Source organism: Dermacentor albipictus, chromosome 2 (genome assembly GCF_038994185.2).
Source record: "Dermacentor albipictus isolate Rhodes 1998 colony chromosome 2, USDA_Dalb.pri_finalv2, whole genome shotgun sequence".
NCBI classification, from domain to species: domain Eukaryota; kingdom Metazoa; phylum Arthropoda; class Arachnida; order Ixodida; family Ixodidae; genus Dermacentor; species Dermacentor albipictus.
In genome coordinates, this window is record NC_091822.1 from 169,242,844 (window position 1) to 169,258,116 (window position 15,273).

At 47.0% G+C, this 15,273-nt stretch overlaps 1 protein-coding gene across 2 annotated transcripts in view; it reads right to left on the minus strand.

Annotated features, from left to right (window-relative positions):
* Nucleotides 1-4,650: 4,650 nt before the first annotated feature.
* LOC135910630 (neprilysin-1-like) overlaps nucleotides 4,651-15,273 on the minus strand; it is a 34,565-nt gene continuing 23,942 nt past the window's right edge. The window contains exons 15-22 of one of the 2 annotated variants that reach the window (XM_065442640.2): nucleotides 10,850-10,956; nucleotides 10,082-10,140; nucleotides 9,833-9,884; nucleotides 9,000-9,201; nucleotides 8,338-8,403; nucleotides 8,116-8,220; nucleotides 6,606-6,682; nucleotides 4,651-4,770 (exon numbers count right to left, since the gene is read on the minus strand). In XM_065442640.2, the coding sequence (XP_065298712.1) occupies nucleotides 4,662-4,770; nucleotides 6,606-6,682; nucleotides 8,116-8,220; nucleotides 8,338-8,403; nucleotides 9,000-9,201; nucleotides 9,833-9,884; nucleotides 10,082-10,140; nucleotides 10,850-10,956 (777 nt within the window). In that variant the 3' untranslated portion in view covers nucleotides 4,651-4,661. Of the gene's footprint in view, nucleotides 4,771-6,605; nucleotides 6,683-8,115; nucleotides 8,253-8,337; nucleotides 8,404-8,999; nucleotides 9,202-9,832; nucleotides 9,885-10,081; nucleotides 10,141-10,849; nucleotides 10,957-15,273 lie in introns of both variants that reach the window. The other variant, XM_065442641.2, reaches the window with a different exon arrangement.

Here is a 15,273-nt window from a genome sequence, read left to right on the forward strand (position 1 = left end):
AAAGCTGTTTTAGCTTTATTATTAGACAAAAACATGTTTTGTGTAACTATAAAAACTTGTTATTGCATGTACTATTTATATGATACTTAAACATTATCAGCGGGCCGCTAAGTTGGAGGACAGACAAGATTCGCGCTTGCTTTGAAACATTTTGTCGTCTGTTCTTGCTTTTCTTCTCTTCGCCACGCAATGTAGGTGAGTAAAGATGTAATATGCACGAATGGAAACATTTTATGAAGATTTTATTTTAAGAACGTGTTATATGTGTAGCCATGTCCACGTTTTAGACGAAGCCTCTTACAGCACCAGCCAACACAAGCCTCGCACACACATATAGTTATTCCCATGATGGCACGGCGTCCCTTAAACTCCCATAGACGGTGGCGCGAGATTTCCCTCTAGGTGTTATAGTGAGAAACTCTAAGCTTGCCTGGGAACAAATACTAACTTTTAAAAAATGCTAACTTAGAAGTTCTGGATTATGTGCAAGTTTAGTATTTATTTATTTATTTTATTTATTTATTTATTTACCCTCAGGGCCTTTCAACATTAGAGAGGGGAGTGGGTTATACAACAAATAAGGAGGAAATAAATCATGAGTTTATACACAATATTTGCTAATTATACAATGTTAGCTATAAGTATGAAAAATGCAGTAATAGAACTTGACATATAAAAGTAACATTAAACAAGAAAAAGGAAAACACCAGCTATAAACACCAGCTGTTAGCTATAAGTATGAAAAATGCAGTAATAGAACTTGACATATAAAAGTAACATTAAACAAGAAAAAGGAAAACACCAGGAGCAGTTCGTACAAATGTTTGCTATTGTATATTGTTAGCTAGTGCTTTTCGAAAATGATCATTGTTATTAATGGAAACAATGTCAGAAGGAAGTTCATTCCAATCTTTCGACGTACGTGGCAAAAATGAGTGTAAAAAGTGTGTCGTGTTACATGTACCAATTCTAACTTTATGATGATGATCTGTACGGTGAGATAAGTAGTATGGTAGCGATATGAATTTTGGGTGAAGTGTAGGGTGGTGATACAGCTTATGAAAAAATGAAAGGCGGGAAATTTTTCGACGTGTTGCTAGTGGTTGAAGACCCAGATTCGATTTCATTGAAGAAACACTCGCACCACGGTAGTAATTCCATAGAATAAAACGAGTGGCGTTGTTTTGGATGAGTTCAAGGGAATGTATTAGGTTTTCGTGGTAAGGGTCCCATATAGCTGCAGCGTACTCTAATTTTGGCCGTAACAGGGTTTTATAAAGTAGTAATTTTAAAGGAGTGGGAGCATGAGAAAAGTTACGGCGTAAGTATCCCATCAAGCGGTTAGCTTGATTAATTATGTATTCGACGTGATGATTCCATGTTAATTTAGATGTTATATGTAGGCCTAAATACTTATATGAGTTAGTAGATTCTAAAGCAACATTATTCAAGTAGTACACAGACAGATTATCGTTAGATCTGGATACTCTCAGAAATTTGCATTTGTTAATGTTGAGTTCCATTCGCCACAATCGGCACCATTTGCTGACGTTATTGAGATCGGCCTGAAGCAGGGAGATGTCGTGTTCGTTAGTTATTTCTCTAAGGATTACACAGTCATCTGCAAATAAATGTATGTCAGAGGTTATTGCTGAAGGTAAGTCATTAATGTAGATAAGGAATAATAAAGGTCCCAGGACGGAACCTTGGGGCACACCGGACTGAACGTCGCTATGAGGTGAGTCATGGCCATTAGCTGTTACGAACTGAGAACGGTTAGCGAGAAATGACTCAATCCATGTGAGAACGTTATGATCGAGGTTTAATTTGCTTAGTTTATAAAGTAAAAGTTTATGACACACTTTGTCGAAGGCTTTCGAAAAATCTAAAAAGATGCAATCGGCAAGAGAAGAACAGTCAAGTATTTGGTGTAGTTTGTGAGTAAATGTTAATAATTGTGATTCACATGAGAATGATTTTCGAAAACCATGTTGTGATGACGAAAAAAATGAATTAGATTCAAGAAAATCCGCAATTTTAGTAAAAATAACGTGTTCTAGCAGTTTGCAGCAGGTACTGGTTAATGATATCGGGCGATAATTTGTAGGTGATGTTTTGCTGCCAGATTTGTGCAAAGGAATTATTTTTCCTATTTTCCATTCTGATGGAACAGTAGATGTGTTGAGTGATTGTTGAAATATTTTGGTTAGTATAATGGAACTATAAGTGCAGGTGTTTTTCAGAAATTTAGCACTGATGTTATCAAAGCCGGGTGACGAATCCATCTTCAATGAGTCTATTAGTCGAATAACTCCGGGAACTTCAACAGTCACTGGAGGCATAGTTAAGAAGTTATAGTCATTCAAGATAGGTAGTTCAATGTCAACTGTGCACGAGAAATTTTTAACAAAGTTATTATTCAGGAGAGTTGCGCATAGGTTTTTCGGAACAGGGTTACCAGAGCAAGTGTTAAGAGTGATAGAATCATCGGAAGGTGGATGTATGACACGCCAAAATTTTTTTACGTTAGTTATCAGCATAGATGGTAATGTGGTTGATAAGAATGTTTCTTTAGCGCATTTGAGTGCGGCTACATAGGTGTTAGATGCTAATGTGTAGGCTTTCCAACGTGAGTCAGTAGGTGATTGCGTCGCGGAACGATACAGTCGTCTTTTTTTGTTGGATAGTCGTTTTAAATGATTATTGTACCAAGGCGCGCGCGGGTTGCATGTTATAGTACGGGTTGGGATGTGTTTATTGATTAAGCGATTTACCTCTGCCGAAAACATGTTCCAGTTTGACTGCACACTACGATTTTCAAAATCACTCATGAATATGTTAAGAAATAGACTGAGTTCATTATTTATTGCTTCGAAGTTAGCTCTCTTGTAGTCTCTAATTATTTTTTTAGTCTTCGGAAGTTTCACAAACGCAGTATTAAAATGAATATTTAGCAATAAGTGGTCACTGATACCCGGTAAGTAATGGATGGTAGAGGCATAATCGGGACGATTGGTTAGGATCAAATCGAGAATGTTTGCGGAAGTGGATGTTAATCTCGTCGCTTGTGTGACTAATTGAGTTAATGAAAATGTAGTACAAATACCCAAGAAATCTTTTGAATCAGAAGAAGAAGATAATAAGTTAGGTATATCACTGTTCCAAACTATATTAGGAAAATTAAAGTCACCAAATAAGAAAAGAGGTGCAGAAGGAAACTTTGTCGTAATGGTACTAATGATATCATGCAATTCGTTGGTAAATGCGGGTGACGAGGAAGGTGGACGATAGCAAACGCCTAAAATTACCTTTTGATGGTTCAGAGTTGCTGTAGCCCACACTGATTCTAGATTGGTGCTGATGTGAATGGGTGACGATGGGATGCGTTTCGAAAGGGCAAGAAGTACGCCGCCACCACGGCGCTCTGTTCGGTCACAGCGGTATATCGTGAATTGTTTGCTATCATGAAACAGTTCTGAGTCTTGAATGTCATTTGAGAGCCATGTTTCAGTTAAAGCTATTATATGGGCTGAACACGTGCCAATTGCGGATGATAATGAGTCACGGTTTTTCAGAACACTTCTGATGTTAGTATAAAGGATGCTGACTTGATTATTTTGCGCATGCCCACTGCCCCTCACGTGTCCCTAGGTAGGAACGTGTTGCGAGGCAGCTGAAACATGGTTTAGGCCGACGTTGCGTCTTGGCATTTCCTGAATACTATTCGAGTTAGAGTGGTACATGTAGCATTTGTTGTTTAGTAGCAGTTTCTTGTGGCTGAGTTTAAACTGTGGCGAGTCTGGTTGTGATTTCGCAAACTCAATTAGTTTTTTACGAGCTAGTCGAGTTGCGGGTGAAAAGTCCTCATTAACTGCAATGTTGTTAGGTCTTAACTGCGCGCGTGATGAAAGTACCGATTCTTTCGCTTTGTAGTTAGTAAATTTAGCAATTATCGGAATTATTATTAGCAATTATTTGAGGAAGCCATCATAGCGCAATAAAGACGGGCACAAAGGCTTTACATTTCATGTCATTTGTTATTCACCAGTCGCTTTCTCTAATACGTCTGACATCACAAATGGTTGGCACCTACCCATGAGGACAACTTATAGCTTTACTTTTTCCGTGAGTACCGGAGAGAGAGAGAGAGAGAGAGAGAGAGAGAGAGAGAGAGAGAGAGAGAGGGGGAGACCAACTTTAGTGAAACTGCCTGCAGAGTCGGTTAGGCTCCCTCCACGCAGGGAGGACTATAGCTTTTACCGCGACGCGGCCACTACGTCAGTCTCGTGCATTGTGCTCCTCGAGGTCTTGGTTCCTCGCTACTTCCGCGGATCCGAGAGGGGTTCTTTTGTCCGTACTTTTTAAATGATTGGTATTGGTGGCTGTCTTCAATATATCGCCATATCTTTGAACAAGAACCGCCCTGCGCCATCCACTCGGGAGATGTGCAGGTTAGCGGCGTTTGCAGTGGCTTCTTCGCACCGATAATTCACGAGGCCGTGTCTTGCTGCATCTACCGTCGAGTGTCTTGTTTTGCAGTAACCTGCGCAGAGCAGCTCAACTCGGACGAGGCCATTCGTACGCTTACTTACAAATTACACGATTCATATCACTATAGTTCTACTGGGCAATGAAACACGACTGCGTGCATTTTTCTTTTTTTACTGGAACCTCCAGAACTTGCACTTGACGTGCGGGTTCATCGGCGTTCCCCGAAGGCACCGGAAGGCGTCGCCAAAGCCATCGCTGTTCGCCAATGGGATGTTCACTCTGCAATAGAACAGTGTGAACGTCTTCAACGTGCTCGCTTCCGGGCAATTACGTCATCGTTGCCGCTTACGAAGCCAATTTTACGACTGGTATGCTATTCTATATGACGTTATTTACAGTGAGCGCAGAACCAGTGCCTCTAATCCTCTGTGCCTGGAACACCTCAACGGGTTCCTACTGGTATGCGCAGTCCAATGGTTTGCAAACTCGCGCGCAGTGTAGTACGATGTGATATTCAAGTAATAAAACTGGGTATAAAATCATTTTTTTCTGACAAACTGCGGGTGCGGTCACGCTCAAATTTCGCGAAGAAGGGGAATTTCATGGTGAATTTCGGTTAGTATATACAGTACAAGTATTCGGGTGAGTCATGCGACATGACTGCTTCAGCGCAACATCGAAGAAAGTGTAAGGACAATGCACCGCGCGGTCATCGTCCTTATGTTTCTGTCAATGTTACGCTAAGGCTATGCTGTCTCACAGCTACGAATTTCACTTAGTCATTTTTGGGTTCAGCACCTAACAGCTTCGGTCAGGAGAAATCACACGTGTGCATGTCTGCAGCGATGCCGAGCCTCAAAAGCAATCTTATTAAAAAAGAAAAAAAAAACTTCGTCAGTGTCGCCCAAAAGGCGAAGCATTGATTGCGATAACAAATTTGTAGACAGCCATACGCAGTAAGATTATTACTTTTATCTCCTGTATAAACAGCTGTAAACTTTCACTTACTAACTAAATTATTAAGCACAGTGCCACGCGCGCACAGGCAAACATAAACACAACTCACTCAATGAACACAACTCACATACGCTGGCGTGATGAATAGTGGCAGCAGCCGTAAGCTAGTTTCCCTTCGTGCTGCCTGTCGCTTCAACGTGATCTAGGCGCGAGAGAACAGCGCGCGCACGAAGCGATCAGCTATTTCGGCTCGGCTAGCCTTCGAACCCAGCGCAGATCACCTCCACGACGCGCGCGGCCGCGGTCAGCTGCGGCAGGAGTAGAAGCGGAGACGCGTGCTACTCTCCCCCTCCCTCCCCATGCTGAGCGCGCGCACCCTCCACGCTTTCCATCCTTGCGCGCACGAGAAGCCGCCGCCGCACCAAGCCAACACCACCTAGATAGCACAAGGCCTTTTCACTCCGATCCATGACGTCATGTTACCTAGCCCGGCTGCCATAGAATGTAATGGGGATGATCCCGAGTAGGCAACAGTGATTTTGACGTCACCGCTTTCGTCACGCCAGCCTTGTCCTTGGAAATTTAGGGCCATGTTTCGTGACGTCGTGGATCGGAGTAAACCGGCCCTGCGATATCTAGGTGGCATTGACCAAGCCACCATCCTTCTCGGCTCACGCTCTCGTGCTTTCCCTCACACCTACAACGTACGGCGCGCGGCCGCCATCTTATCGCACTTGCTATTCATACGCAACCTGACGACGACTGCGACGATGACGGCGGAGATACGCCTAGAATGCCCACGTAATCGTTATCGCAATGAAACAATGAACCCACCGTCTGTCATTTACAGAGAAAGACGATGCCCGCCGCGTTTCGCCGTAGCAGTTGCAGATGACGCCAGCGCTCTGTTGTTGGGAAAATCCACAGTATTTGTCTGGTATCGACCCGGACGGCGCCTACTTTTTGTTTATGCTTTAGGGAAGAGGGAAGTGCCACGCCAAAGAGTAGTACAGAACAAAATTTACCGTTGAATGCTGCCCCGGTGCGAAATTAGAGCGCGAAATATTTACGAGTTTAGCTGGAAGCTTCGTTCGCACATGGCTTCATTATTCAAGGAACGTGTAGCAAATGCGCAGACATCGGTGATGTGTGATTACCGGTGATTTGAGAGTGCCACGGTTGAGGTCTTCACATGGCGCTGCGCGTAGCCTTCGTTGGAATTCTCGCAGAAACCCTGCAGAGAACATTTGAAAAATAAAAAGAAGACAGTATTCGCAAGTATACTTACGCTCACGAGAAAGAGACAAAAGGGAAGGAAAGATAGGGAGGCTAGCCAGTGTAAGTACCAGCTGACTACCCTGTGCTGGGTAAAGGAGTAAAGGGAATACAAGGTGAAAGAAGAAAAAAAAATTGCAGAAAAATTCACAGAACAACGGTGAACGCGATGCCACGCGCTGCAGCACATGTTCGTTGTGAATAGGGCGCAGTTCGTAGTAACTGCTCGTGCTTATTCCATCTATTTCGCACTTAAGTGAGTGCTGCCGAGGATGCAGATGCTTAACCCGAAGACATGAAAATTCTTTTCAGAGAAGGAGTGAGTAAATCGCCAAATCACCGAGGCGTTTCATATAATAAAGCTTGGAGACACGCGCGTCAGCCAGCCATCAATGTCACAGTGAATTTGTGATTGTGCTTGTATAAATGTCCGTAGTCAGCTTTCATGGTTTATGTAATGCACTGTTATTTGTGTTGCTGACTTACCAAAGAAGTGTGCAGAATTGTACTGTGATTGTCAGCATATTTGTTTCTCTCGCTTACTGTGGTCGACGCATGTATAAGGCCTTATACATGTCACCTGTTGCCTAAGTTCATTTTTTTGCATGGATCCGTGACTAGCCACTAGCTGATGATCCACGGATTATGTGTGTATAAAACGTGTATGTATAATAAAGAATTGCTTTCTTCTTCTCTTCGCAGCACCTGTCGCGCGTGTTAGCGACTACATCGTTCGTCGCTTTACTTTACTGTTGTGTTCAATATTTATCAAAATCTAAGAGGAGCTGCCAGACTGCATTTGTGACCGTTTCGTTTTCTTTCAACAAAATCAATGACAAGTTTGCGTTATCCGTCGTCTTACCCTCGCCCGTCTGTAACTGCGTGCTTTTCAAGAAGGCCCGCCAATGCGTAGTCTTATATTACGTACAATTTGCCCAGTCTGCTGCAACAGCAGCAGTTGGGGTACTGAGTAAATCTACAGCAGCGCTCACCAGAATCGCTGGTGTAGTCGACTGCTTCAAGCAGTACCTGTGCTGTGGTTTGTCAACATATACGACGGCCCTATCTAGGGCTGCCCTGCGTTCCATGGTGCGGAGAAATACCAACTCTTTACCACATAACATGGGAATGTAAGCATAACTACACATTTCACAAACATAAAAACCCGAGTGCGGAGCAATGGGAGTGCCTGCTCACCAGCAGCGAGCTCACCGCCCAAAGGGCAATGGCGCAGCACGCGTGCGAAGTGGCCAGGCTCAGTGGAGCCCTGGAATGGGGGCACACCCGTGCTGAAGAGCCAGGCAGCAAGCGCAAGACGGCTCACCGCTAAACCCCTTGATAGAATCAATAAAGTTTTTCTCTCTCTCTCTCTCTCCTGAAAGTCGTCCTCACCATGGCGTACGAAGTGTAGAACAGCTGCTGCGCAGTGACGTTGGGCAGGTTGGCGAGCACGAAGTTCCCCTTGATGCCGCGCTCCTTGAGGTGCCTGGTGTACATCTGGCCGGGGCCGGAGACGTGCGAGCGAGGTTCTTTAGAAAAGTAGCACCGCGCTCCCCGCGCATGCGCACCCCGTCTCCCTTTCCCTCGTGCCGCACTGAGCTGCGGCCTACTCACATTGCTCAGGAAGGCCACGGCGGCGTTGTCGCGCACGTTGGACTCCGCGGTCAGCGTGCTGTATTGCTGCGCAGGAGTTTCACACACACACACACACACACAGACACTGTTGTCAGTTTTCGCCGGGCAGTGCCACACATTCGGGGGCGGCATTCGCGAAGCTTTTCGTTCGTAAGATACTTGCTTGTCACTAGCCAAAAGCCTTCGCCAATAACATGCATCCGCTGTGTTCCCAGCGGTGTAGGCTCCCGTTCTAAGAAACACTATAAGCGGGGCTCAATTCACAAATTTTTGTTTCCCCAAAATCGTGTTATGATGCGCCGTCCGCTTTCTGTAATTATTTCCCTCTAACGATGGACCGGTGGCTGTACTCGCGAACCATTTTAGCGTACTAAATGCTTCCTGAATACGGGCCCTGGCTTCGTTAACATGTGCCTCGTATGTCGGCATAAGATGCCTTCTGCTCAAGCAGATTGATTCAACACTGGCGCCCTCATTCACGAAGAATTGCGTGCGGCGGAGCGCTTCATACGAACAGGCGCCGGGTGACCGTGGCAGCTAGAACATAATCGCGAATGTGAACGGCCAAATAAATCGACGCGCAATTTTCAGCCTGCGCCCGAAGACATGCAGCGACAGTCGGCGGTGCCGCAGCAACTCACGGAGCTGACGAAGAGTCCGCTGAGCGAGGCGTTGTACTGCTGCGCCAGGCAGAGGCTGAAGTTGGCGTAGGAGTCGCGAGTCTCGGAGCCCCACCAATCGTGCACGGCGCCGCTCTGGACGTCGAAGAGCGAGCCCAGGCCCGTCACTGCCGACATCAGTTGCTGGGCCAGGCCGGCCAGTACGCGCGGGATGTACAGGGGCCTGCACGGTATACACCCCCAACGCACGGCTGCAGGATGCTCGTGCGGGCTTGTCGCAAACGCGTGCTCCCTTCCAGTTGTAGTGACAAGCACACACAGCTTGTCAGGAATGTACGATGGATCAAGCAGTAGCAAGTGTTTGTTGGCAGTGGGAACAAGAAAAAGCTTTAGCACTGGTCGTAGCTAGGATCGCTAACCGCGACATATTGCTAACGGCGACCTGTGAGAGCGTGCCGAATTCCACGAAAACGTCCCGGGTCCCAGCTTGAACCTGTCTGTCTGGACAAAGATTTGCCCCGCATTCGGGCCTCGCATGACTCAAAGATGAATCGCACCTCGTAAGCACTGTTGTGCTACAAGCATGTTGCGCAAGGTGCTGCTTAGAAATAATAATAGAAAAGTATGAACTTTGGCGTGCTTGTCCCTTCCGTCTGTGTAGGCGATGCTTCAGTGGAGAGTGTATTCGTAAAGACTTTGAGTGCGGAACAAGTTTTAACGTCAAGGTTAACTCGCGAAATATTTTTTTTTACTCGCGCGTGAATAGTGACGAGTTCCACGATCACCAATAAAGATCGCGAAATGCAGCATTGCGGGAAAGAAACAGAAAAAAACGGCGGTGATTCTTGTCTTACGTCTCGGCATTGTCAAAGCCCATCGGTTCGGCGAACATGGCCATCGGGATGTCTGCAGGTAACAACAGGAGCCTTGTGAACGAGTAATTATTCGCATAGTAGTACATGCGAATTGACGTTTTTCTCCGAGCAAGCGTTACGCAAACATGAGGCGTTCCCGGAGGACGCTCGTTCGTCCCCCTTCCTTTTTCTACTCTTTAGTTTTGCCTCGGCTCGGCGCCTACGCGCCTCTACCTCCATTGTACTTACAAAGCGTGTTGTTCTGCGGGTCATAGGTCACGTGGACATCGAACACCGACCCGAACCATCTGGAAAGAAAGAGAGGCAAGAAATGATGTCGGCTGAACCGCAGAGCTACTCTGCTGTCGCGACCCGCACAACGTAACGATTACTCTTGCTAGATTATCATCGTTTCTTATCAACCTTTCACCGACAACCTGCCGATACTGTTGATAGCGTAAGCGGAGCGCCGCTTGGGCAACTGATCAAAAGAGAAAACTGAAAAGAATGCGCTCGGAACGTTTGCGTTGTAACAGCCATGTTACGACAGATTAAGCACAGCGATTTCACCCAAGCTCGCAACGCATTTGCACAGTTTCCGCCAGCGCCGTGTCGACGCTAAAGTTCTCACGGCATCTGGGTCGAGTTCAGGCTATAGCTGCACAGGTTTGCCCGGCGTGCTGTAATCAATGTATATAGCTTCTCGCTACTTTCTTTTTGCGTTGATAACATTTTTTTTTCTTCTTGCTCATTGTACCTCTGTCTTTGAACAGTGTGTCACGACAACTGTCCCAAAGGCTGGATGTCGCTGTCGCGCACGAGTCATCGAGGAAACGACAACACAACCGCGGTGGCCACCACCACAGCAGCAAGAAAGTGGCGTTGCTCATTCCATGGTTGCCATTCGATCTCCTATAAACGTTGCAGTAATGGAAAGCTTTGCTATGTAGGTGAAATATGGTGGTTATAGAGTCAGCTAACGGCGTCTGTCAGCGCATTCGTTCCAAGGACACTCACGCGGCCTGCTTTGGATTGAAGAGCAGGCGCCTGAAGCGCTGGTCGACGTGCGCGGACTTGGCGCTCATCAGGCTGCGCAGCAAGTTGCCCACGGGCACGTCGCGAACCTGCTCGCGTGCAGACAACAAATACGTACACTGGTCAAGGAACGCTGAAGCAATGCACTAAATACGCTTCGGACTCATTTTAACACGACAGCGTTAAGGAGCTCGTGTCGCAGAAAAGCCGGTGTCGGTGTCGGCGGCGTTGGCCGTGAGCGATAAATCCCAGCAGGCACTTTTATTTCTTTAATTTCTCGGTATAACGTGTTAATTATTGGAAAAACAAGTTAAAAATCAACGTTCCATCGTTTTAACTAAGCTCCGAAGCGCTACGTGTGTGTGACTTCGAGAATTTCGAAGCATTTTTTCCCCCCGCGTATATATCGGTGTTTGAGGCTAAGTAAATTTTGTTTAAAGATTGATAGGGTCTGTCTTTTGGGTTTCTTTTTTAATATGACGCAGTCAATATTTACCGGTAAGAAAACTTCACTAACCCTAAGCAGACGCTGTCAAAATGGATGACGTCACAGTGAGAGGGCGCGGGAACTTCAAGGCGGCGTTTCCAACCAATTTCCACTCTTGCGTCTTTTCTGGCTTATGAAGGCTGCATGCGCTCACGTTAACAATGACTGTTTTGAAATGGTAGAAGGGGTCATTTGCTCATGCAGCTCAATTAATGTTTCTCTTTAACTTCGGATAGTCAGAAATGAGGTGCGTCTTAACTGTGGTTAGCATGCCCGTGTAACTAGGGTATAAGTCGCCAGCTCATAATTTTCGCTCGGCTATATTAAAGCATTGACACATGTATTCGTATAATGGTCGATTCGTACATATCTGGACGCAACCAGTGCCATACAAAATAGAGAGGTGACTTATGCGCTCTCTAGCTCACACAGCTGCGTATGCTATACGAACCGAGACGACGTTACAAGTAAAATTGTGGTGAATATGCCTGCGCACATCATTTAGTCTTAGGTCGAATACGACCTTCCTATTCAAGCACACTAGAAACGTGGAAAAGAATCTCATTTGCCAACGGTTCCTACTTAATAAAGAAAATAATGAAACCATTGTATTTAATACAGAGAGATCACGTATACCTGTGGCTGGAAGCATAAATTTGGGGCCCATTACCGCAGAACTATTGCAATCTGTTTTTATTCCAATCTCCTGACGTCCAATTTACGTAACCGCCGATGCAAGCATGGGGAGGTGACCCACATCCTTGTTTGAAGAGACCAATCAAACTCGCTCTGCTCGTTTATAGGAGGTCACTTTCGTTTGCTTTCAAGGCAGACAGCAATGCTTACGTTGACAGATTTTACAGCGAAGCTGAATACCACTACCCCGCCGCAATGCCTTTGTCGTGTCCGTGGGCAAAAACAACCTCTTCCCATGGGCCGATCCCGGTGGTAGTCGAATCGTAGGCTAAAATTGAAGCGACACTCAGCGCAAGCGTCAAGCGTGGCAGGATGATGATGAATGTCGTGATGCCGCAAACGTGGCCAAGCGTCGAAGGTGCAATGCAATCAAATGCTTTGAAGGTGCAAGTTCTAAATTTACACAGAAAATTCTCCACGCGAATTTGGACTTAGTTGCTCCGTGCATGATGGCCGTGTATGAGGTGCATTTCGCTTGTCTCTGGTCCACTCTTTCTAGGTGCACGAAGTAGCAACGCAAGCCAAGCGGCAGGCCGTTGAAACCTCCTTGGCCAATTATCCGGTAAAGTGCATGTGAATGTCGCTATGTTAGTAATTTCAAGCCACGTCGCAATGGGTAATCTTTCTAGGTGTCATTTACAGCTTCGCTGTCCAACCGCATTCACAGCGTTTATTGGAGCCTAATCCGTTTGCAGGCAAAGCTTGTGTTGCCTCACTTGTGTCGGCGTCGATGTTACCGTACGAAAAAAAAAAGATACCCAAGCCGCGTGAAAATAGAAATTGCTTGTTAGCTGCGGACTTGAACCGCCGAACTACGGGTTGCGAGGCCACCTCGCTAGCCGTTTCAGCCACTTTCAGTTCATCGTACGCGTTATTTAAAGCAGGGTTTCATATGCGTGGAGAAGTAGGCGCAGCGCAAGTCGCGAGCCAATCACAGGTCTCCCCTCCTTTCGGAAGAGGGAAAGAGTGTGATCGCGTGTTCACTCGCCTCGGCGCCTGCCATTTCCAGCCAGTTCAGGCCCGGCAGTCAGATAGGTGGGCGGCGTTTGGTTCGTTCTGCCGAAGAGCAGGCTCCGTTGAAGGAACGTCAACGGAAGCGGGACGCGCGTTCGGCCGAACATGCAGCATTTGATGAACGGCGCCGGGAACTCGCTCGAGAAAGGGCTCTTCGTCGTCGGGCCGACCTCGCCGTGAGGGATCGCGAGGCCGAGGTGTTACGACAATGAAGAGCAGCGGATCCCGTACTTCGCCTGCACCCCTCTTCACAGTAGTGGAAGGGTGGTCAATTTTTAAAGCGAAGCTTTCTTTATCTCTTCGACTTCCCGCTGCTTCTGCTGCTGTGGTCTTGAATGCCGCTAACGCTGGCCACGTCGGGACGTATTGTTGAGACGCACGGCACAAATGCCGGCCGCGTCGGGATGTGGTTGAGACGTGGCCATGCCACAAGAACACAAAAGACATGCGCTGTTGCAGTTTTGTTTCAAGAAGTTCGTTTATGAGCTGCCATTTTCGAAATTCCGAGGAATAACTTTGTAAAGAATGCAAGACAAGGTATATGCGTCATGTGGAGGGCCTGCGCGGTTGTGGTTCAGAATGATTATGCGCAAAGCGACGCCCGCGACCTCGACACCGGATTTTCCACGACACGGTGCCCTTAACGATATCGTTAGTAGAACACAGGAGTGTAGCAAAAAGGAAAGACGACCCGAGAAGCTCGTGTCAACATTTGCGTCGCTTCGCATGTGCGCCATGCCCTCTGGACGCCGTAACTAGGCGTGACCTCCCTTCGCACCCCAAATGCAGTGCTGCAGGAGCTGTCGCGCTTGTCTCCGTGCCAGCGCAACAGCAACGACAGTAGAGGGAGGAGGTGGGAAAAATGCTAGCGAGGAAATAAAGGGAGAGAGGAGGCAGTTTTGTAGGCTACGACCCGGAATGGCGCCGAAGCCTGCACTTATATAGTGTCGAGGAGACGAAGGTTCGCGTAAAGCGCCGAGCAGAGCAAGAACAACAAACAGGCGGAGAAGGCAAGGTAACATTTCACATCCCGTCACGACTGTCCTATGCCGTCAATCTATATCCCCGCCAAATGACGTCGATCAACGTAAACAGCAGACAAAGCTTCACTTACATCGATTCCCACAGTGCGTGGGATCCGCATATTATGCGAAGCATACTAGCCGCACAACCACGCTCTTCCTTGCTGCGCCGCGCGCGGCCGCGTAGCTACCATTGAGGGTATGAGCCATTGTTCATTGCTGCGCGTCTCATATGTGGGTCTATTCTCTTTTAAGTTTGCTATGTTTGTTATTAAGTTGCTTCTATTTTTATGCGTTGCATATTGCAATCACTCATTTCAGCCCTTGGGCGCGGCCGGGCAGCCACCATTGACCTTTAGCGCAACCACGTGACGTGACGTTACGACAGCCGGAGGAAAAGCTGGGCTCCAGCTCGCGCAATATGCAACGCATTCTTGGCTTAACCAAGCTAAGCCTGGCCATTTTCTTCGTCTAGCCGAACCAAATATAGCCAAGCAACACCAGTTCACCAGGATAAACAGTGGTTCAACGACTAAAATAAAGGCTAGCATGCTTCGCATCCTGGGCTTAACCTTAGCTAAGCCACAGACATTTTTTTTTACTCGAAGAATGAGTCAACGTCAAGATCCCACCAGCTTTTGTCTGTACCGCTTTAGTAACAAACACGCCTGCAGTACAGCTCCAGTCGCTGCGTTTGTAATGTTAGCTTAGGGGTAATGAAGAAAGCGCGAAGATTTTTACTGTTAGCCATTTACATCGCGGTTTTTCAAAATTCGATTTAGGCATGCGGTACAAATCTGCAGTTAAGCCAGAGCATGTATGGAGGCTTTTGAATATAGCGTATGCTCGCGGTGCTGGCACATATAGCTCCATTACCACTATGCTCCTAGAGACTGCAGTATAGCTACAATACAGCCCAACCGCCGAATTGTCTGTAGCGGACGAATTAAAACCTGAAGCCCGAATTCGGGTTTCGGTATGGGCCCGCACGTTTCGAACGCCAGCTGGTACGCGTTACGCCGGTTGCGCTGATCGGCGCGGCGTTTGTTTTTCCCGAATTGGCTGGCAAGAGCTGAAGAGCACGCAGAAGTGGAGAAGGTTTCGGTGGGACCGGGCTGGCGCAGGGAAAATAGATAAACGGAGGAGGAAGGTGGTGCCGGCGTGGGCGATTGGCCCGCTTCTCCTTT